The 24,161-nt window shown below is 41.9% G+C and overlaps 1 protein-coding gene across 1 annotated transcript in view; it reads left to right on the plus strand.

Annotated features, from left to right (window-relative positions):
- The window catches only part of Ankrd29 (ankyrin repeat domain 29), a 66,128-nt gene that overhangs the window by 38,731 nt on the left and 3,236 nt on the right, over positions 1–24,161 (plus strand). The window contains exons 5-9 of the mRNA XM_013014816.1: positions 1,737–1,835; positions 5,878–5,976; positions 15,740–15,838; positions 17,191–17,286; positions 21,140–21,238. Of these exons, the coding sequence (XP_012870270.1) occupies positions 1,737–1,835; positions 5,878–5,976; positions 15,740–15,838; positions 17,191–17,286; positions 21,140–21,238 (492 nt within the window). The remainder of the gene's footprint in view (positions 1–1,736; positions 1,836–5,877; positions 5,977–15,739; positions 15,839–17,190; positions 17,287–21,139; positions 21,239–24,161) is intronic.

A 24,161-nucleotide genomic window follows, 5' to 3' on the forward strand; every position in this document is an offset into this window, starting at 1 on the left:
TCTCTCTCTCCCTCTCCCTCTCTTCTCTCTCTCCCTCTCTTTTCTCTCTCCCTCTCCCTCTCTCTCTCTCCCTCTCCCTCTCTCTCTTTTTTCTCTCTCTCATGATGCAAAGATAGGGGGACATTCAAGGGACAGAGCTTGAAAACAGCGCAGCTCATTGGTGGTATTAAGCAATTTCTCAATGTTCCCATCACCATCTTCAACAACCTCAGCCTTCCTCCTGTCTCCTTTTGGTTTCTTTCCCTTTAAGCACCCTTTCCCACCACACAGCCCATCTCTCATCTCCCGGGATATTGCCTGTGCATGATCATAGGAGCTCTTATAGCACAGTTTCTACAGGTGAGGCTACCTGCCATCTGCCTATCAGTCATTCCACATGACAGAACTTCACCTTAGGCCTACTAGATCAGAACTCTCTTCTAGCAAAAACCCTATGTCCAAATTTAGAAGCCACACAGCCATATTAATGATTCGCATTTTTGAACCAGATTGCATGTTCTCAAATTATTTATTATTAACTTAAGTGTCCACAGAGCCAAACAACTCAACAATCCTAGATGGGAAAAGATAATGTCTTACCAGTACCACCTGAGGAAAGCCATTAATGGTTTTCATTGACCACAAACTCAATGAGTCAGTAGTGTGATGTGGTTGCCATAAGAACTAATTCTAATTTAAGCTATAGAGATAAAAGTTGAGTGGATGAAACACCTGCTTTACAGTGCAATGCTGAGTTTAGGCCCCAAACTTTAAAAGAGACCTGGGAAAATTGGCATATGTTCAAAGGCAAACACTAAGCAGGAACGTGAGAGACACATGAAATATACTATCATGTGCTCTTCTAATGGAGGCAGAGGTTGTCTCCTGAAAGCAATAGCCCCAGAGGGCCACCCCATCAAAGCACCTTAGACTCAGTGGCTTCTAACCAGGTACACTATAGAGAGAAGTTCATGTTTGTTAAGGGAGTCTCTAGCCAGAAGCCTTGAGAGGTTCTTCTGGTATTTCTAAGGCAGAACTGACAAAAATGGTACAGACTTTCTATCCTATGATTCCTGAATAGATGATTCTGCATTTGGCATGAGAAACTTCTAAATCACAATAACTTGGTGAAATAACTTTATCTCTGAATAAGTCATCCAAGTTTACAACATCATTTCTCATCGTTAAGGTGAATCCTATCAAAATTGTTGGGGTCGGTGGCTGGCTAATGTTGGCACTGCTGCCATTTTTCAGTCCAACATTACAGTTTCGGCAAAAAGACTCGGCCAGCCAAAGGCAATTAAAGAAGAATAATTTATTGTAGGAATAAACTAAACAGAGTAAAGTGCACGAGTCTCGGTGTCTGGGTGCCTGTTTCCCCATGTGTCCACATGTGTACCTCCTTCTCTGCACATATGTCGATCTGTCCCGCTGTCCACATACGTGCTTTCCCTCCTCACTTTTTTTTTTCTGGGGACCAGTTTCCTGTCTTACATAGCAGGAGAACAAAAGAGGCTTGGTGCCAAGTCCTGGGGCATGTTAGGCTGGTATTACATAACCCTTTTTCTGTAAGCCTGGGCCCCTAACTTATGACCTTTAATCACCTTTAGGATGCATAGGTGTGAATTTTTATATGCTCCCCTACAATCATTATAAAAGGAAAAGGGGAAAAAAGGAAAGCGAGTTTCTTCCAATGTTCTGTATGAGGAGCTTCTGCTTGAGCTGTCTCTAATGTGTTTATATATTCATGTGCATAGGATGGAGGCACTGCCCTGTTGGCTGCCAGTCAGTATGGGCACAGGCAGGTGGTGGAGACATTACTGAAGCACGGAGCCAACATCCATGACCAACTTTATGTGAGTGCTTGCTAAGGGATGTCCAGTGGATACCTGCTCCTTCCTTTATCACGTTATCACACTGCAGTCTAAATTCAGATGTCAGATAAGCCAGCTTCAAAAAATATCATAATGAACAGTGGGACTCTAATCTTAGACACTAAAAGGAAAAAAGAATAGCTGATCTGTTGAGCTTATTCTGTCACACTCCAGCTACCTGCTCAATTAACATCTTCAAACATATCATGCATATGTACTCATGCCGCATGGCATATGGACTTGTCAAAAAGCAAAATATACTGTCCTGTTGTATTTGTATGGAAGGGCATGAAGAGAAGAACCCAATATATTTGAAAGATAAGCAAGGTAGATGGATGAAGACCCATGAAAAGAACATGCTCCATTGATCTTTGACGGCCATCTGCTGCTAGCCCAGGTCTATTTCCAGCTAATTGGCAATTAGCACATTATGTAAGGACTCTTGTCATGGTAATTCTATAGGATTTATGGCAAGTGTTGTTCTGATTTTGTAGGGAAAAAAAAACAAAATATGGGATATGAAGTGATTTGACAGAGTCTCAAGGAGACAAATTATCTAGGAAACTATTTTAGGTCACCCTACAAGTAGGCATTTAACCCTTATGCCTCAGGCACTAAACTTTCATAGTCAGGTAATGAGCTATGTAGGTGTGAATGTCTCCATTTGAATATCCTTTTTAGAGTTTACCTAGTTAACTCTGACAAATCACAGGCCACTTTGAAGTCTACAGCAAGTAGCCTTACCCTCTGGTGCTTTCTTCAACATCTGTAACACTTTCTGAACCTGCAGCATTACTGTTGGAATGTTTGGATTACTTGATAATGATCTAAAGAAGTGTTTCTCAACCCTGGATGCCCATTACAGTCCTGGGGAGCTTTTAGAAATACTCATTTCTAGAACTGATTCCAGGACAACCAAGCCAGTCTCTGGAGTCACAACTGAAGCAACAGGTGGTTCTGACATATGGCCATGTCTAAGAAATGTAAATCTAAAGCTTTGGCTATAGACTTTTCTATGTGTATATCAGTGAAGTGTAGCTAAGGGTGTATCCTAGTTTATGTAGCCAAAGGCTTTGAAAAGGGAAAGTGGATGGTGATTTTTCAGAGCTTGACCACTCATAATCATCAATCCAGTTTGAGTGTAGATGTAGAATTAGTGTACAGATAATATTCTGACAGAACATTCTTGGGGTGGCACAAAATCTTAGAACTGAATTTGTGGGGAACCTTGCTCCTAGTACATTTTTCTTTGTTAATAATGTTAGTCAGGAAATTTCATGCACCATAACTTCCACACTTACCTTCACCCAGATAGTCCAAATGCTCCCATTAAAAACAGCTGAAGAGTTGGGCACTGGTGGCTCACACCTGTAATCCTAGCTACTCAGGAGACTGAGATCTGAGGATCACAGTTCAAAACCAGCCCAGGCAGGAAAGTCTGTGAGACTCTTATCTCCAATTAACCACCAGAAAACCGGAAGTGGTGCTGTGACTCAAGTGGTGGAGTGCTAGCCTTGAGCTGAATTGCTCAGGAATAGCACCTAGGCCCAGGGTTCAAGCACCACAACCTACCCCTTCCCCCCCCCCAAAAAAAAAACAGCTGAAGAAAACTAACTTTAAAAAGTAACTAAATAAAAAATGAACAATTAGAATATGGGGACAGGGACAGAGATCAAGGATTCCTGAAAACTTCTAGAACTGAAACTTGTGGTGCATAATGAAAAACCAGTATACTGTCCAGTTCAGAAAATTCCCAAGTTAGCAACTGTGGAGGGCATGGTACACTTTAATGACAATGCATTAAGAAGCAGCTGAATATTTTATCTCAGTATCAAATTGTCAAGAACAAGCTATGTCAGAAATATAGATGGGAATACTGTGTCTTTCCACAATGGCAGAATTTATTGAATAACAAATTCATGAGGTATGTCAATTTCCTTGGTGTTAATTTACCAAGTATCACTGATAGTTGAGGCCATGGACAACAAAAGTTCTTTTCTTCAAACTCAATTGCTAATATTGACTGTTAGATCACATATCACACTTCACAATAATTTAGAGGTTACAGAAAGGGTTAAAGCATCAACCACAAGGTTCAAAGCTAGAGCTGAAAGTGGAGACAGAAGAGAGTTACTGCAGGTGGTTAGGTAAGACAGCGATTGAGGCCTGATGGTGACAAAATACAGAGTTCCTCCTGGCTGCCTTGCTGATTCTAAATGCAGAGCTGTTTTTCAGGTACAGAATTGATATGGCTTACTGCATCCACAATTTGAGCGGGTCACATCAAGCAGGGGAGTCCAGCGGAATTGAAGTGATAGGGACAGAGTTAGGGATTCTTCACCTATTAATCCTTGCCACACACCCCAGATAGTCAGATGGCAGGTGAGCCTGTCCCTCCCTGTCCTATTTCTAAGTATGATTCAGCTGAAGGAGTGTTATCTATCCTGGGTCTGGTGTGCTTAAGACTTCAGGGGAGTGGTTATCTTGATATAGGTTGAAATGCCCACTCATCCAGATTTTTTTTATCTAATTTGATAAGTTTACTGCTGGTAACATTTTATTTGCTGTAAACAAGATGTAGGGTAATTCTGTTTTGGCACTCCCATTCAAAATGGAGTAGCTTAGGTCAAAACTATGGTTTTCTAAAAAGAATAAGTCAAGGCTAGACCAAGCCCTTAAAGCTGTTCTTTATATGATATAGAGTAACCCAGAACAGGCCCAATCTATTCTCTTCACAAATATCTGCTTAAAAATCTGTACAGGTTGTTTAATTTTTTTTTTATTATTGCCTTAAGGCCCATCTGGCAGCACAGCTGACATCACTGGAAATCCAGTACCTCACCTGTGACACATCTGGTTAGACTTGAAGGAAAGCTGGTGTGTGTTAGCTTGTGGTGAGCATTCCCACCTGGAGGAGTGGTAATGAACTGTGTTGTCTGGGTGTTTTCTACTAGGAGGAGCTCTGTTAAGAAACAGTGAAACCTGAGCTTCTCTGTGTCTGTGTGTGAAGCAGGCACCCAGGAAAATACATATGCTCAGCCAACCCATTTACTGAAATAATCTGACAATATAATTCTTTTTTTTTGGTCTGTCGTGGGGCCTGAACTCTGGGCCTGAGCACTGTCCCTCAGCTCTTCAGCTCAAGGCTAGCACTCTATCATTTGAGCCACAGCACCACTTCTGGCTTTTTCTGCTGAGGAATTGAACCCAGGGCCACATGCGTGCAAGGCAAACACTCTACCACTGAGCCACTTTCCCAGCTCTGACAATATGGTTCCAAGAACAACAACAACAACAACAAAACAGAAATCATAGACACTCGGTTGAAAACCCAAGCCAGCATTGGTGGCTCATGCCCATAACCCTAGCTATTTAGGAAGCTGAGATCTGAGGGCAGGAAAGTCTGTGAGACTCTTATCTCCAATTAACTAACAAAAAAAGCCAGGAGTAGAGTGGCGGCTCAAGTAGTAGAGCTCTAGCCCTGAGCAAAAGAAGCTCAGAGATAGCACCGAGGCCACAAGTTTAAGCCCCAGGATTAGCAAGAAAATTGGAGCACTCATTTAGACCATGGACAGGACTGACTTTTATATTTATAGCTATTATTAGTGTCTATTGAACTGTCAGGAAGCAACTTTGTAGAGATTCTTTCTAAGGCAGGTTTTCTGAAAACAGTTCTGGGAATCAACCAATCCTAGGGTTTTGCTCCTATAGTTAGGCAAGCACTCCAGCACTAAGCTATACCCAGCCCATTGTGTCTTTTAATACTTCAAGAAACTGCATGTTGAGGGAGTGGGGACATGGATAAGAGAGCAGAAAGAGCAAATTAGAAATGAATTTGAAAGGCCCCCCCACTCATAAAAATACATGAAATAGGTCTGAATATTTGTCAATTTAACCTCATAACTGACAAAAGCTTAGAAAAGGAAAATTGTATAAATGCATGTATTTGGAGCTCTTAATTTCTTTTAACTAAATACGAAACTTGATTCTTTTTTTGAACACTTTTTAATCTGTTATCTCTCAGGATGGAGCCACTGCCCTCTTCTTAGCCGCCCAAGGTGGTTACTTGGATGTTATTCGATTATTGTTGTCTTCAGGAGCAAAAGTCAACCAGCCAAGGCAGGTAATGTCCATGAGGGAAGCTCGCCACAGTGTGTATGTACAAGGCAGGGAGGGCCAGGTGTCCCCGAGCAGCACATACCTGAGATAACTGGTAGCTCTAGGCATTCTTTAAATCCTTTTGCCCTGTAATAAAAAAGTTAATCTTTGATTTCGATTTCAACTATTCTATGCTTATGACTTGCCTAACGGCCTATCAAAACAAGCTGACATCACCATTCAAAGCTTTCAAAACTGGAGTGTTTAGTGTCTGAGGTCAAGTACACATTCTGCCACCTCCTGTTCAAATAAATCATGGCTGCACTGAAGTAGAGTGTTGGCTGGCCTGTGCAGAGGTAAATAGAGGCAATGCCTTTGTGTGGTCCCTCTGCTGATATGCTATGTTATCTCCTTACCTACCTTTCTTGCTAAGCCCAAGAGGAGCTCACACCTGCCTAAAGAGTCATGAGTAGGCTTGCCCACCCCCTTCTTTTCTTACAAATTATAGGCTATGGAGACTTCATTTACCAATATCTGGTAATTCACTTAACAACACAGAAATGCAAAATAACACTGGCAGCACCTTATAAATGGTAAAGAACCCACCCAACAGAAGGGAGCATAATTAGCTATTCTATATGACCTAGTTGTGCCCAGTCTTTAATTAATTAATCTTTAATTAGTCTTTAACAAAACATTTCAGATTAGGAACCACTTTTACAAAGGTAAAGTTTTTTTTTAAATATTTTTACTATCTTTAAGTAGTTATACAAAGAAGTTGCCCTTCAACAAAGCAATTTGTGACTGTAGTGCCCCTTGATTGATGTCACCCCTTTCAACATTCTCACCCACCCTTTCCTTCCCTCGCTTTTCTTAGTTTTTAGATTGTTTATTGAGGGGTTTTTGCCATTTAACAAAGCAGTTTAAGCTGGACACCAGTAGCCTATAATCCTCACTACTCAGGAAGCTGAGATCTAAGGATCATGGTTCAAAGCCAGCCTGGGCAAGAAAGTCCATGAGACTCTTATCTCTAATAAACCACTAGAAAACTGGAAGTGGTGCTGTGGCTCAAGTGGTAGAGCACTCACCTTGAGCTGAAGAGCTCAGGGATAACACCCAGGCCCAGAGTTCAAGCCCCACGACCAACAACAACAACAAGTTTATACAATGCATCTTGATCTGTGTCATCCCTTTAGCATCTTCACCCTCTGTCAATGCACCCCTTCCCTTACTTTTCTCAATTCTGTGGTATATACCTTCCTGCCTGCATTCTACTCCTTTCCCCCTTCATTCTTCTACTCCTCTTTCCTTGCCCCCCACTCCTCTTGCAAGTACCTATATCCTGATACTTATTTTGTTGGGCTTTGACTTAATCTTTCTAAAAAATTAAACTATTTGCTGGGCTAGGAAGGTGGCTCAGTGGTAAAAGTGCTTGCCTTGCATGCATGAGGCCAAGGGTTCGATTCCTCAGCACCACATAAGCAGAAAAAAGTTGGAAGTAGTGCTGTGGCTCAAGTGGTAGGGCACTCGCCTTGAGCTGAAGAGCTCAGGGACAGCGCCCAGGCCCAGATTACAGGTACCATGACCGACCCAAAAAAAAAATAATTACACTATTTGCACTCTCCATAGAGCCATTAATTCATTTATAACTGCTTGCCTACCACCCACAGATAGGCACATTCTAGCTACCACAAATGACAAAGGTAGTTGGTGTTGTTTTAAGGGAAAAGTCAAGCTCATTTCTTTCTAGTAATTACCATCAAGCAGGCTTCCACTGTAATTGACTGGTAAGGGAATGCTGGGATATGTATAGAATTCACAGGAACAGGGCCTTCATGTTGGTCTGAGCTGCAGGCCATAGGCTTCTTGGGTTCTCAGAAGCGAAAGCCCTGCTGAACCTTTGGGTAGGGCAGGTTTGAGTCAAGAATCCACAATTTTAAAATCAACTCTGCCAGTAACTAGCCATGTGGTTTTGACAAGCTAATCAACTTCTCTGGACTTTCATCTCAAAATCAAGAGGCTGGGAAAAATGAGCCTGATAGTCTCTTCAAGCTCCCAGAGTTTTAGCATTTGTTTTATTAAACTTTCAGTTAGTATTTCCCACATAGTGCCAGGTGCTGCTACTAATGTCAGACTTTATTTTTAGGATTTTAAAGATCTTATTAGTTCTAGAGGGCCTCAGAAACTCTTTCGGGAAAAAGAGTAGTTTAGAGAGAGTTACACTGTCCAGCCTGCCTAAGCTGATATTTGAGAGTTAGAGTTTAATATTTCCTTGTCAGTTCTTATTATTTTGAAACTGGTGATTGCTTCTGAATCAGAGACTTGTATTTACCAAATTAAAGAAATGGATGAGTATTAAATTGCCTACGTTTGTTTTGGAAGCCATTATCAAAGGTACCTCTGTGAATCTAGACAGGAAATGGTTAAGATTATCAAGTCTCTGTCAGTACATGCTTCCAACATAACTTCTGGCACTTTTTGACAAATCAGGTTGTAAAATAGATTTAGTATTCACCTGCCTAAAGCTCTGTTTGTAAAAAAATAAAATCACCCAATTTGATATGAGACAGTATTTCAAATAGTGCATGGGTTATATACACTTGAGTCTAAACTGAGTCATGTGTTGACGTTAAAGCCAACAAGGTAAAGAGTAGAGCAACACTGCAGTGGTAACCATAACACACCTTGGCTGTTTTCCTTCTTCCACACGGAGGAGGATAACCCAGTCAGAGTAGATGACCTGGCCTGTGAGTGTCAGAGCCCAACCCAGGTTAAAGGGGCAGGTGATACACCCTTCCAAAGGCACAGGCAACTACCTTATGATATATTCAAACTGAGAGTCCAGCTTAGAAAAGGCTGTCATTCAGGAAACATGTGTTTCATAAAATTGGAATTGCTTTGGAAGACAAAAAGCAGCTGGGCACCAGTGGCTCACATCTATAATCCTAGCTACTCTGGAGCTCTGAGGATTATAGTTCAAAGCCAGCCCTGGTACTACTGAACTACCAAAAAAACCTAAAGTAGAGCTGTGGGTCAAATGATACAATGCTAGCCTTGAGCAGAAGAAACTCAGGGACTGCGCCCAAGCCCTGAGTTCAAGCCCTAGGACAGACACCAAAAAGAAAGAAAGAAAGACTAGCAATAAAACATTCCATTTTGTACAGTACACTCACCCATTGTGCTCCCAAATCATAATCATTTTTACTGCCTTTCTGTGAGTCTATAACTAGAGGCTTTTATCTAACAGGGCAGACAGATTCACCTTCCCCCTTCTCTGAAAGTATACCCCTGCTGACTTCACTCTGCTTAAGAAAACAAATGATGTCACAAATATGACCAAGGTGATACCAGCCCTGGATAACTTGGTTACAAGTTCTAAGGAAGTTAAAAAAGAAGTATAATGAAAATTTTCTATTAAAATGGCCTGCACATGATAGAATGTGTTATAGGAAGTGCAGCTGGAAGCTACTGTTTTATTTTGTAATCTCAGTGGACATAATGGGTCATTCCCAAAAACTTCGTAAGATTATAAATAAGGACAAGCATAGGTTCCTAATTATTTATAAATCTGATTTATAATTATTGCAATGACCTTCTGTGAAATTCTGACATTTGATGGCAGGGTATTAATAAAGTTGCAGTGAAATTACTCAGCTGGGGCTGGAGGCATGACTCAAGAGGTAGAGCAAGCTCCAGCCTGAGTTCAAACCCAAGTACGAAAGAAAGAAAGAAAGGAGGGAAGGAAGGAAGGAATGGAGAAATGAAGGAAGGGAGAAAAGGAAGGAGGGAAGGAAGGAAGAAAGGAACCACTCAGCTGATATTTGATCTGAGCTGCAGTACAGTGCCTTTTCTTTGTAACTCTGTCACTGAGAACTTAGTGGAGATATTTTTGATATCTATACTGAGGAATCACAATCACAAAGCCAGGCACAGTCAGACATTGGCTTCTCCTTTCCACATTGTCTGGCAAATAGGTCAACAGTCAGAATCACTGAACTTCAGAGTCATTCCAAAAGCCTATTTTATTTTCTTGTATCTTCACCAAGTAGAGTGGATGTTACTCAAAGCTCTAATCCCTAAGATGTCTATTCAGTCAAGTTTTCTTTCCTCTTTCTTCCTTTCTTTTTATAGTGCTAGGGTTTGAACTCAAGGACTTGATCTTGCTACATAGACAGTCTGTCACTTGAGCCATATCTCCAGCCCTTTGTACTTGAAGTTAGTTTTCAGATAGGGACTTGAGTTTTTGCCTAGGCCTTTCAGGACTGTAATTCTCCTCCCTGCATAGCCGGTAACACGGGTAGGCACCACCACTCCTGGCTTATTTTTTTAAATGGGTGTCTCACTAACTTTTTGCCAGGGCTAACCTTGAACTGCAATCCTCCCTATCTCTACCTCCCTGATACTTAGTTTTTCTATCAACAGTTTTTCTACCAACATACGCTGTTTCCAAATTCAACTTACTTGCTTTACAACATTTTCTATAGTGGCGAAGGTTGGACTTTATTTGCCTGAGTTAGCCTGGCATCACTCATTTCCATGCAGTCTTGTTCAGGTGCTAATCAGTATTTCTTTACATTCCAATAGAAAGGTTATCTAATAGAGCACCTTCTCTTCTAGAAGCCTGTAATGGGAGTTGCACACATTGTTGCTGGGGCCTGGCAAGTAAATGTTATTCTAGGTCATAGGGTTGGAGGGATGAATGCAGAGGTGGGGTGGGGGTGGGGAGCCTACAGATTGGCAGGAGCAACCACAGGAAGGCTTGAACAGGCAGTCTCTCTGTACAAGGCAGGCACTCACATAAGCTGAATTTACTGTCAGAACACACACAGGGCAGGGCACTAAGGAGGGCTGGAAGCCTGTGGTCCTGAATGATCCATGACTGAAAATTAGGAAACTCTTAAGTGTGGGGCCTAGGTTCCTGGGCAGAACAGAAGCCCCAGGAAGACTGTAAAGGGCAACTAAGGAGCTGGGAAGGAAGAGATGGGAATATGGATGTATTAAGGAGATGAACACAGTTTAGCTTGGTTTATTAGCTACATGACCTTGAGCAAGTTGTTTACTTCCCCTGAACTTCAGTTTCTCTTCTCATCTGTAAAACCAGGACAATCATGCTATCTCTGCCAGAGGATTACTATGAGAAGCATATAAAATAATCCCTCAGAAACTTTGGGGGGGGGGATAAACTAGGCTTTGAACTTGAACTCGAGGCCTCTCACTTGCAAGGCTGGCACTCTACCACTTGAGCCACACCTCCAGTCTCCTTAGTGCAGTACTTTTGGTCATGTAGAGCTAGCGTCAAAATTGCCTTGATATCAGATGCCATCTGCCACTGGCAAGTTTCCTTGCCTCACTTCTATCTTAGAATAGAGTTGGTCCCCAAGGGAAAGAGGACAGAAGTGTGATAGAAGAGGCAACATTGATTAGAATACAGTATGAATATGTGTAGATATGTAACAATGAAATCTCCTCCTGTTTAGCTGATATAAGCCAATAAAAGAAAAAAGAATTGGTTCCCAAGAGCCTGCCTGGCCTGAGCCTGCAGGTGGAAGTAGTCTATACATAAGGACTGGAAGACAGTACAAAGAGCTCCTGCCATTCATATCCTTGCTCCTATTCAGAGATTGATTTTTATTCTTTTTTTCTCATAAACCATTTAAGATTAGTTTCTAGCCAGGCATGGTGTGTACACCTATAATCCTGACACTTGGAAGGCTTACGCAGGAGAATTGCAAGTTTGAGGCTAGCCTAGGCTACACAGTGAGTTCCAGGTTGCTTTGGAACAAACAATCCTGTTTGTCTCAGAAACAAATGTACAAACTAGACACTGGTGGCCCATGCCTGTAATCCTAGCTACTTATGAGGCTGAGACTGAGGATCATAGTTTGAAGACATCCCAAGCAAGAAAGTCTGAGTCTCTTATCTCCAATTAATCATTAAAAAGCTGGAAGTGGAGCTGTGGCTTAAGTTGTAGAACACCAGCCTTGAACAAAAGAGCCCAGGGACAGTATCTAGGTCTCATGTTGTGATCTATGTATAATATACATTAGATCTACATGTTCATATCTATAAAATACATTCAAGTACATAATAATAGATTTGGAAGGATCTACGAAAGCCAAAGCTACTAAAGATGGGTATTCTTATGATCCAACCCTCATGGGAGGCTAAGGCAAAGGATAGAAAGTTTGAGGCCTGGGCTACAAAGCATGACCCTGTCTATAAAAGACTCTATTTAATCTAGTACTTGAGTCCTTCCTGTAATCATCAGCCAGCCACTGTTGAGCATGCCCAGGCATGCTCAAACTAAGCTGTTCAGCTTAGTTTGTCTTTAGCCAGCCTCATTATTGACCCTGAGTCTCCATGTGTCTTTCATCTATCATTTGGTCTACCCTTTTCCGCTTGGTATACACACAAATAGTAACAGCTGCCTTAAACCTTGAGATATGTTTCCATGTGTGTGTCTGTATAGACAGACACACAGGGCCTGTGCACACAAAGGGCTTGTGCACTATCCCTGAGCAACTTTTTCTCAAGGCTAACACTCTAGCCACAGCTCCACTTCTGGCTTTGTGGTAGTTAATTAGAGATAAGAGTCTCAGGGGCTTTGAACAGCAATCCTCAAATCTCAGCCAACTGAGTAGCTAGGATCAAAGGTGTGAGCCACCTGCACCTGTCCAAATGTTTCCCTTTTTTTTTAAAAAAAAAAAAAGTGCCGTGGAGATTGTAACTGTCACTTCATAGTGATTTATGTATTTTATTGCTATTATATTCTTTGGCCCTTATTGTTATTCTTTCTATTTAGGATTATGGTAGGATTATTGAAGTTTAAATAGCCTGAAAAGTGTATGAATTGGATACATAAATTACAAGTGCAGAGATTTTAATATAAAAGGCAAATTGTTTTAGATTTCTTTGTATTTTACATATTTAATATTTGCCTCAAAGGATTTAATGGGGGTTTTTTGTTGTTGTTTGAAGCAAACATCCAGTGAAAATAAGAATGTAGTTCAGTGTTAGAGAGCAAGGCCCTGGGTTTGATCCCTAGCACCACAAAAATAAATGGGGAAAGGGGAGAGAGAAAAAGAGAAACATACAGACAGAGAAAGAATAATCTGTGAACCAAAATAAAAATTCAAATTCAGTGGACATTTTCTAAGTGTCTGTGAGCCAACCCTGATGCTTGCTGTCTTTATACCTGTTTCCTCTATAAGGCTCATTTTCTCCATTAGTGGACACTGAAAATGACAAGCATTTCCCTAAGGTTTCATAGCCAGGTAACTAGTTTTTCCTCAACATGTCTGTTGCAGTTGCCATAACTATTACAAATTGACAATAGCAACAGTTGTTCCCAGGATGATCATCTGTGCACTTTTCCACATGCAATTTTATTAAAAAAAACAAGCAAGCCCTTGAATTGCATATCTGGAAGGAAGCCCAGCTCCCTTCCCTGCCTGCCCTCTGGTGGAGATATTTGCAAAGAACAAAATGGACCCAGAGCAGGTATGGAAAGAGAAGTGCCTTCCTCTCTCTGCCACATGACAAAACCTAAAGGTCCTGCCCACAGTTTCATCACTACTCTTAACACAGTACAGCAGTCATACAGAAATGTCTCTTCGGTAGGCTAAGTTCTTTCTAGACCTGGGACATCTCTTTTAGCATTCTGCCTGAGATTAGAAGCTACTGCTTAATAATGGTTGACTGGTTGAATGAATGAATGTATGATGATATCCTAAACTGGGAGAGCCAAATTAAAGAACATGGAAGTGCTTTGTGAAAGATAAAATAATCTTAGTTTGTGCTTTTAGAACAGAGGATAATTTTTTAATTAAATATTAGATTCAAGACTATTTCCAAAAAAGCCCCAGGAAAAGGTTGGAGGAAGTTGTTTCAACAACTCTTGCCCTACGTCTCCCAAGACCGAGGTGCCTACAGACTCAGACCATATCACGGCATCCATTCCCAGAGCCTTCTGAACTTCCATGAGTTTGCCATGTTCTACCATTCCACTCAAATGTCCCTGTCCTCTGTCACTTAGCCAGGACAATGGAAAATAATCTTGTACTTTGGCTAATAGGCTGGGTCTGAAATTACACTCTACAGCAGATGTAACTTTATATTCTGTAACTGCATCGGCTTGCCCTTCAGCCAGTAGGTAGGTAAATCAGTCTTATCTGTCTAAAGCAGACTCTTGGGGCTATGTTACAGTAATGACCTCAGGGATTAAGTTTAGGTGATTCCAGATCTTGTTTCATCCTCCTGCCCTTCTTTCCAAAGTGACCTAAGCTCTCAGCACTCAGGCAGTCACTCTGGCATTGGGTGGGAGTTAGGAAGATGTAACGTTGTCCTCCCTGCTCCCCAAACATCCTGCCCTGGTACCTAGAGAGCCAGCTGGTCCCATCATAGACACTGGCTCTGCCTTCATCTCTACTCATGAAGACTGCCTCTGTGGCTTTGGTTCACTCCTGGTCAGTTTCTCCAGCACTTCTGGGTTCATACAGACACACCTGGTTAGCCAGATGCTGAGTGGATGTGGGCCATAGTGGTTGGAGGATGTTTCATGTTCTCATGTTTACTGCCAGTATTTCTATTCTTTTGTGTGTGTGTGTGTGTGTGTGTGTGTGCATGTGTGTTGGTCATGAAGCTTGAATGCTGGGCCTGGGCACTGTCCCTCAGCTCTTCAGCTCAAGGCAATCACTCTACCACTTGAGCCAAAGCACCACTTCTGGTTTTCTGGTGGTTAATTGGAGATAAGAGTCTCATGGACTTTCCTGCCACACTAGCTTTGAACCACGATCCTCACAGGTCTTAGCCTCGTGAGTAGCTAGGATTACAGGCATTGGCCACTGGAACCCTGCAAACCATTTCTATTCTTTCAGACACTAGCTAGAACAGCCACTCTAGGGGACTTGTGATTTTTCATGAACTCAGTCCCAAGGAGAAAACTTCCCTGTCTGGAATCCCCACAATTTACTTGGGTATTCCTCCCACCCTGGCTTTCTTCTCTCTTCCCCACCTTGCACTATCCTTTGATTCTCCTTCCTACACTAGCAAGATTTCCCATTTTTCCATTCTTTCTGGTAGGTATGACCCTACTGTCAAATCCTTCTCTATCCCTTGGGCATTTTGCCTTGTCCTTCTGGAACAATCATCCCAGCTTCATAGCCTACAATTAACAAAAAGGGGGTATTAGGGAATGATATACAATAAATGCTATCCTGCCTAACTAGTTAGGGTACATCATCTCCTAGAAGAAGCTAACATAAACCTAACTTCCTTAAAACTTGACGTGGCCAGGGGGGTGGGGAGGGAGGAGGCTATGGACATCAGCATAGAAGAGTCATGTCTTGAGTTTGATCCACCTCCCCCTAACCCCACCTCAAAGGAAACTGCCCCCTGGCCCAAAGACATGCTGGGTTTATTCTAGGTAGGTGTGTCCTGTTATCTTAACTCCACCCACCGGGATATCTGGGGATTGACAGGCTAGCTTGTTTCTGGAGGTGTGGAGTTTGTCCTGTCTCATGTGCAACTCCACTGCCCTGAGCAACGCTCCCACACAGCTTTGCAGCAAGTCTGCCGCAGACTCTGCTTTTTGTCAGTCCCCAACGTGGACATGGACAACTTCTTAAGCAGGCCAGACCCTGCCAGAGGCCAAGCTTGGCAACCATGGGCAGCCTCCTCTCCTCTGGACATCTCTTCTCAGGCTGCTGGCTTCAGGATCTTGTTTCCCACATTCTAGAGGCCCAGTGGGGTGGGCCTCAGTCACAATGGCTGCCTCCTCTCCCCTGCAGGATGGAACGGCACCCCTGTGGATCGCGTCCCAGATGGGCCACAGCGAGGTGGTACGGGTGATGCTGCTTCGTGGAGCTGACCGCGATGCCGAGCGAAATGTGAGTGCCAGGGGTGCTGCGATCACCCAGCCACCCACCCCACTGGGCTCAGACATGCCCAGAAAACAGGGTTTATATTTTGTCTAGAACTCACCAGGGCAGCCTCCCAACCTCCACCTGCTCTTTAGCAGGAAAACAAATTCCGATGTGGCAGAAACTTCCCAGGTGTTGAAGGTGCTGTCTTTTACCTGAGAGGACTTCTGGACCAACTGAGGATGGGGGGAGTTTTACTTGGCCTCAGGCCTGGGATCTCTGGTTTAGAGCCAAGCAGTGACTCTGGCTGGCTAACCTCATCCCTATTCCCTGCAGAGCCACATCCCCCCATACATCCCTCCAACTCTGCACTTCTATACCCTGCCCTACTGTCCACAGTAGTTTGTCCAGTGTCTCCTAATTCTGCCTCGTGGGCCCAGGCAGCAAGGCTTTGCCACACAGTTAACTAAGGTCAGGTTGGAGGTTACAAGGATCTGCCCACAGCAGGCTGTTTGCTTTCTGTCAGGATCTCTGTGTCTGGTCCCTTTGCCTTTCTATTACCATCCCATGCCCCCCACCCCATGCCAAATCTACGCCTAAAATGGGAAATCTGAAGGAAAGATCCTGTCCTCTTTTCCCACTCTTTTTCTTTTCTTCCCACCATCTCTAAAGCCAGAAAAGGAAAAATCCCCTCATCCTACTTTCCTTTTTCCCATTGCAGACAAGCCCACATATCAGGGAGATGTAGGGCCCTGGTTGCAGGAGAACTCAGGAGCAAGTCTTCAAAAGCAGCAAGCAATTGGTACCTTAAAGCAGGAAACTCTCAACGGAATCTGGGAAATCTCTTCTTGAGCCAAAAATGGCCAAAGTTGAATGTTAACTTCTTAATTCTTTGCATTTGGACTTTTAGCAGATTTCAATCTATCCCTCCTCCTCTCTCCATCACCCCCCCCACACACACACAGGCAAATAGATACATGGGACAAATATATAGATATATAGAGCAAGATGACTGTAGAAAAAATGTTCAAAACAGCAAATACAGTTCAACAATAATTTAAATCATAAAAGACAGATAAGCAATTTCCTCCAAGTCCTCCTAGTCCACCAGTATCCTACAAATATGCCCTTGTCCCTGACCCAGTGGCTCTAAGAGATCAGAAGGGTATGAATTCCCTAATCAGACATAATGTGGCTGATACTCTCATATAAATTAATGACCTAATAAACTAAAATACTCCCAGGTTGAAATATTGTTGATTTGTTCTTCTTACACAAATGTTTCTAACAAGCATAATGCACTCCCAGTTCTGAACTGACACTTATTCCTCAGCCAACATATGTTAATAATCAACTTCTATTTTCCCTTTTCTATTCAGGATGGCACTACAGCATTGTTGAAAGCAGCCAACAAAGGGTATAGTGATGTGATCCAGGAGTTGCTTAAATTTTCACCCACTCTTGGTATTTTGAAGGTAAGATACCAGGAGAAATTGTCCCAGTCTATAAAAGGGAGAGCTTAGGGCTGGGAAGGGATGTGAAGGGTAAACAAAGGAGGAGGCTGCAATGCTTGGTAAGAAATGTATGCATTATCCTGCCCATGTAATTGTAACTCCTCTGTACAGTATGTTCGCAAATAAAATTAAATTAAAAAAAAGGGAGAGCTTAGAAAACAAATATATATGTATATTACAGTAGAATAAGAGAATAATCAGCCTGGTTAGTGTTTTCTTAAGAAACCACCTCCTTAATTCCTTGTGGCTGGATACTTTTATAGACACTAGTAGAAATGTGAACATGGCAAAACAAAAAGCAAGCCAAGTGTAATTGCTCATGCCTGTAATCTCAGGTTGAGGCAGGAGGATCACAAGTTTGAGGTCATTGTGAGCTTCATAATGCAACCCTGTTTCAAAAACAAAAAGAGAAAACACAGTCTATCAGTATTTAATTTTTCAGGGGAAATAAAAAGATATACAGTCAATGAAATTTCTAAAATTGGAAAGTAGCCAGGTGCTGGTAGTTGTAATCCTAGCTACTCAGGAACTGTAACACACCTGTAATCCTAGCTATTCAGGATGCAGTTAAGTCTGTGAGACTCTTATCTCCAGTTAACCACTGGAAAACCAGACGTGGAGCTGTGGATCAAAGTGGTAGAATGCTAGTTTTGAGCAGAAGAGCTAAGGACAGGACCCAGGCCCTAAGTTCAAGCCCTACAACTGACAAAAAAAAAAAGCATAAATAAACAGGAAAATAAGCCAAATTGATATCGTTTGGAAGATCTGTGCAATTAAGAAAAATACTGAGGACCTTCTTTCATTACGCTGAGCAAAGAACTACTGTGCTTAGTTTCCTTAAATGAAATAAAATTAGCCTAGCACACCTGAAAACCCCAGAAAATATGTCTTTCTGGCATCCTGGGTCTTCCAGAAAACAGCCCAACATCTCTTCGGTAAGTTTAAATTATTTTGGATTAAAAATCTCTAATGAACACTAGGGGTCAGCAAACATTTTTTATATATAAAGGACCGGACAGTACATAGGCATTGTGAGTGTGTTAGTCCAGCTTTTCAACATAAACAATCTAAGAGAGGACAGATTTATTTTGGCTTACAATTTTCTCATGGAGAACATGACAGAGCAGACCACTTTACATCATGGCAGCCAGAAAGCAGAGGAAGAAGGGACCTAGTCCTGTGGCATGCTGCCATCAGACCTCTTCTTCCAGCTAGGCCCCACCTCCTAACGTTTCCACCACCTCCCAAAATAGTATCACCTGGTGGGGACCAAGGGTTCAATACAAGAGCCTGTGGGAGCATTTCATATCCAAACCATAACAGTGGACCACAAGGTATCTATCACCATTCCTCAAGTCTGCTATGACAGTAATAAACAAAAAGCAAGGAAAGTATGGCTTCATTCCCATAGTTTCATTTATTTAACTATATTGTATTTATGAAATTTCCTGTTTTCACAGCTACAAATGTTCTTTTCAGGTTTTTAAGAATCATTTAAATGTGAAAAAGCAATTCTTAGCTTATAGAATAGACAAAAACAGAAACTGGGCTAGACTTGGCCCATAGGCCATACTTTGTTGACCCAACTATATAGTTGTTTTTTTTGTTTTGTTTTGTTTTTGTTTTATGGCAGTACTAGAGTTTGATTTCAGGGCACCATACTTGCTAGACAGGCTCTCTACTACTTTACCCAGACCCTACCCTACTGTTTTCTTAAACACAGGACACCAAATCTATTCTACGTTGGCACAGTGTTTAGCAGTTTGGAGACTGTGCCCTCACGATCTATCAAGATCTATATAATCAATTATAGCCCCTCTGTATATCAGCTTTATAATAACAAGTTAAAAACTTTCAAACAATAGTTCTGTATTGTGTGTTCATACTATACATATTTTATCTGCCCTTTGTATTTTATACTCCATTCTTGCTTTCATCCATTACCAGAATCACTGGGTTCACTGTGGCGGTCTCTCTCCATTCTCTTAATAAGCTACTTCTAATCTTCCTTGAACTTGGAAGCCAAAAAAGGTTGCACTTGTTCAAACTGTTTGTAAACAAAATACATCTGTGAAAGTGAAATTATGCACATAAAAAGATGCTTTAGAAATGAACTTCTCAATATCTAGGATTGTTTCCAACCATTCTTTTTTGACTTTCTGTTTGGTTTTGTGCCAACACCAGGGCTTAAACTCAAGTCTTGAACTATTGCTCAGCTTTCTTGCTCATGACTGGCACTCTACCATTTGAGTCACAACTGCAGTCCAGCTTTTCTGCTTGGCAATTGGAGATAGTCTCTCAGACTTTTCTTCCCTGGGTTGGCTTTGAGCCACAATCTCAGACCTAAAATCTTCAGATCTAATCTTCTGAGTAGCTAGGATTACAGGTGTGAACCACCCAGCACCTAGCTTCTTTGGCTTTTTTTTATTAGCCATGTTGCAAATAGGTGGAGTTGATATATTAGTTCATAATTAATCATGTAAATTGAGAATAGTAGTACATCTGTAATCCCAGCACTCAGGAGACTGAGACAGACATTTCTTGAGTAACTAAACATGGCTGTGTGCAGAGTCAAGGCCAGCCTTGGCTGCATAGAAAGACCCCTATCTCAAAAAAATTACAAATATATACATATATAAATATATACATATATATGAAGAGGCAGAGAGAATGTTATCAGATTAGTGAATTATCATATGTAATATGAAAACAACCATAAGAATTTTCTGTAAGAATGATATTCTGCTTTTACAAAGTCACAATGGGTTTGAGTCATTAGCTTGCATTTGGACACTATTTTTAGACATACATAAAGAATACACACACATACACACACACACATACACCCAACATCCTATTGTTCATCATCCTTATACCAATTTGATTCTATTGTCTTCTTTTCCCCTCCCAAATTCTTATCTCTGAGCTACCTTTATTGCTTCCTTATTTTAATAAGTGTTTCCACTAAATTTTACATAGCATCAGGAATTCATCTTCGAGGCCCTTCAGTGCTCACAAATACTTCAACTGAGGGCTCAGAAAAATTGTCTTAGGACACAGATTCAAAGACTCTGTACTCAATGGCTCTAGCTGGGCTCCAAGTAGTCTCTTCAGATATCTATAGCCCAGCAGGAAGTGGATCAGCAAAAGTACAAAGAAAAAAGTTCAGCATAGTATTGCTGGGGGATTTTGTTTGTTTTCCTGTAGCGAATTGTAAAGTATAGAAAACTCTCAGAGGGCTAGGCACTAATGGCTCACACTGTTCATGCCAACTATATCCAAGTTTCAGGTTGGTCTTGGCAAAAGAGTTGTTGAGACCCTCATCTCAACAGAAAAGTCCAGGCATAGGTCTGTCTGTCTGTCTGTCATTCCAGGTATGGCAGGAAGCAAGCCCAGGCAAAAAGCAAAACCCTATCTCAAAACTAACAAGAATAAAAAGGTCTAGCAACATGGCTTAAGTAATAGAGTACCTGCCTAGCAAGCAGGAGTAGGTTTTGAGTTCAAAACCCAGTACTATCAACAGTAAATAAATAAATACAAACTACAAAAATAAGATTCTTACAGTGACCGTGAAGTCATGTGTAGCCTGGGCCAGATTCCTTGTTTCCTTTGCAAGAAGACATTGGTAATCCTTGCACTGACCATGGCTGGAGATCTGAAGGCATTATACTAGGTGCTACTGTGATTTTCAAGAGAATATAGGAAAGACTAACACTTGAGGTAATCGTCTTATCACTCCGATGATTCATGATGAAAGCCAAGCTAAGTGCCAGTGGCTGAGCTTCTCCTGACATACTCTGTCATTTTCTTTTAGAATGGGACGTCAGCACTCCATGCAGCAGTGCTCAGCGGGAATATTAAAACAGTGGCACTGCTTCTGGAAGCAGGGGCAGACCCAGCCCTGAGAAACAAGGTACCCACTTACCCCATCTTTTAACTCCCCTGGGTTTTCATGCAAAGAGATGACATCATCTTAAGCTAAGATAAGCATCACTCTGGCTCCTATGACTGTCTTGAGTTTGCTATAGATAGGGCATTAACCCAGGGAATTGTACTGCAAGCCTTACATTAGCAATGGTTTTCCACTGATAATGGTTCAGGCTCCCAGCAAGAGCAACGGAGGCCAAAAAGGCAGTCATTACAGGAAGTAAGGATTGTTCTATCATCAGAGATGTGCCCTAAAAATGTCCTGGCAGTTCATCACCATCTCTCAGAGTAGGACTTTCCCATCTTGAGCATCACTTGTGCTATGCTTGGTGACTCCATGGAGGTGAGGGGTAAGGGGCTTTTATATTGACAGGTGTGCATGCCACTGATACTAAACCAACCTCTATTTTAATCATTCTCAATCTTTAGTTTACAGTGAGGCCAAACTTGGAAGTCAGAGTTGATAATAGCAATAGAAAAAAAAATTGCCTTGTGCTGGAGGCTAACACATATAATCCTAGTTACTCAAGAGGCTAAGAGCTGAAGATCTCAGCCTGGGCAGGAAAGTCCCTGAGACTCTTATCTCCAATGAATCACCAAAAAGCTGGAAGTGGAGCTGTGGCTCGAGTGTTAGAGTACTGGCCTTGGCGGGGATGGGGCGGGAGGGGGGGATCAGACACAACTCAGGAACAGTGCCCAGACCCTGAGTTCAAGCTCCAGAACCAACACACACACACACACACACACACACACACACACACACACACACACACACACGACTGTCATTTTACTTCTTTGTATTCAACATCTACTTACACCGCTGTCACATGCCCAGATGCAGGAAGAATGGCTTATGAAAAAAAATCTAAACTACAAAACTTTTTTTTTTTGGTCAGTTGTGGGGCTTGAACTCTGCATCTGGGCACTGTCCCTCAGCTCTTCAGCTCAAGGCAGATGCTCTACCATTTGAGCCACAGTGCCACTTCTGGTTTTCTGAAGGAAGACATGAGATTGATGTTTATTAATAGAAGACATTAAAAGATATCTTCACTTTACTCCATACTTCAATACTCACTGAATTTTTCTATTGCTGTGTTGGAACTTTTTTATAGTAAAACAGACATGCATGGTGGTTCACACTTGTAATCCCAGCACCTGGGTATCTGGGGCAGGAAGATTGTGAGTTTAAGGCCATTGTGGGCTTCATAATGAGGCCCTGTGTCCAAAAATTTGTTTTGAAGATAAAAACAAGGAGCCAGGTATGTAGATCAGTGGTAGAATATTTGTCTAACATGAGTGAAGCCCCTGGGTTCAGGTACCCAGAGCTAAAAATTTTTTTGTTGTTATCTTTTTTACAAAAGATACTTATAGGCTGGGAAGATAACTTAGTGATAGAGTGCTTGCCTAGCATGCATGAAGCCCTGGGTTCCATTCCTTAGTACCACATAAACAGAAAAAGCCTGAAGTAATGCTATGACTCAAGGGGTAGATCACTAGTCTTGAACAGGAGATGCTCAGGGACAGTGTCCAGGCCCTGAGTTAAAGCCCCAGAACTGGCACAAAAAAAAAAAAAAAAGATTCTTCATAGCCAGGATCAGTGGCTCAAACCTATGATTCTTAGGAGACACAGATATAGTTCAACCAATGGATGGCTGTAGCAGTGTACCTATCATACAGCTAAGTAGGGAAACAAATAGGTGGATCAGAGTCCAGGCAAGCCAGGACATAGAATAAGACCCCTTCCCATCTCAGAAATAACCAAAATCCAAAATAATGGCTGAGGGTGTGGCTCAAGTAGCATAAGTGCCTGCCTAGAAAGTACAAGGTCCTAAAGTTAACCCTCGTACCACTACCAAAAGAAAAAATGTTATTCTTCAATGTACAACCACCCTCAGGACAACACTTTATTCTGTAGGTGGCAAGAACTACTATGGCAAGGAATCTAGATGTTCAATAGGAGTGGAATCAGGAGTCGCCATCTTTTAGGCGCAGGGAACAGCTTACCTTTTGCCAAATGTCTTAATTCTGCCCGTGGCCAGGGGGCCTTTCCTAATGCATTCACTTTTACCTTTTGGGGTTTCTTTCTCTTTTCTACTTGAAAGTTTCATCTTCCTTCTCTTCTTTATTTTCTCCTTGATCTGCTTCTTGAGCTTTTTGAGGGCTTTCTGTGATACCTTCTCAGCCAGTTATGGTGCCTGCCTCCCCTTCCCCAGACCCTGAATCTTAATTGGAAATGGAGCTCTAGTTCCTCCATAAATATATGCACATACTTGGAGTCTTAGGCCAGAGCCCTGACTCTGAAACTTCCAACATATCAGATTCAACACTGGTCCCAAAGAAAGCAAATGGAAACAATAAAAAAAAGAGCAGAGTGATGGGAGGAAGGAAAGTTAGTTTCCCTTTAAATATGAGATAGGTACAACATGAGATTTGGGTTTAAATAGAGGAGCAACTGGGGCACCCGAAAAGAAATGTGCTTACCTGGTCAAAGGTATAGTTTTACCGTTATCTCAGTTCTGGTCCTGGAGAAGTGTTTTTTGGGGTTGCTTCAGTAAACCTTCCATCTATCATAAAGATGTTTATTGGGCAGCCTGGTCATTACCCAAATCCAAGGTGACTACAAGCTTAGGGCAATGATTAATCACTAAAACTTTCAGGTGCTCTGGGGATATCCAGAATAAGACATTATATAAGATAGTAGGGCCATTAGGTTATCTTATCTTGGTCCTTTAAGTCAGGAAAGGGAATAAGATAGACTTGTTATCAGGGGGTTTGATTGTTTTTTTTAGACAGACACTACTTGAGTAACATGCCTACTATGTGCAGGGATGGGAACCAAGGGTTTAAAATGGAGACAGATGCAAAATGAGAGCAAGGATGTGAGGCTTTTTCCCAGGTGAGGATTCAGT

The sequence above is a fragment of the Dipodomys ordii genome, unplaced genomic scaffold (genome assembly GCF_000151885.1).
Source record: "Dipodomys ordii isolate 6190 unplaced genomic scaffold, Dord_2.0 Scaffold25, whole genome shotgun sequence".
In the NCBI taxonomy this organism is placed as follows: Eukaryota; Metazoa; Chordata; class Mammalia; order Rodentia; family Heteromyidae; genus Dipodomys; species Dipodomys ordii.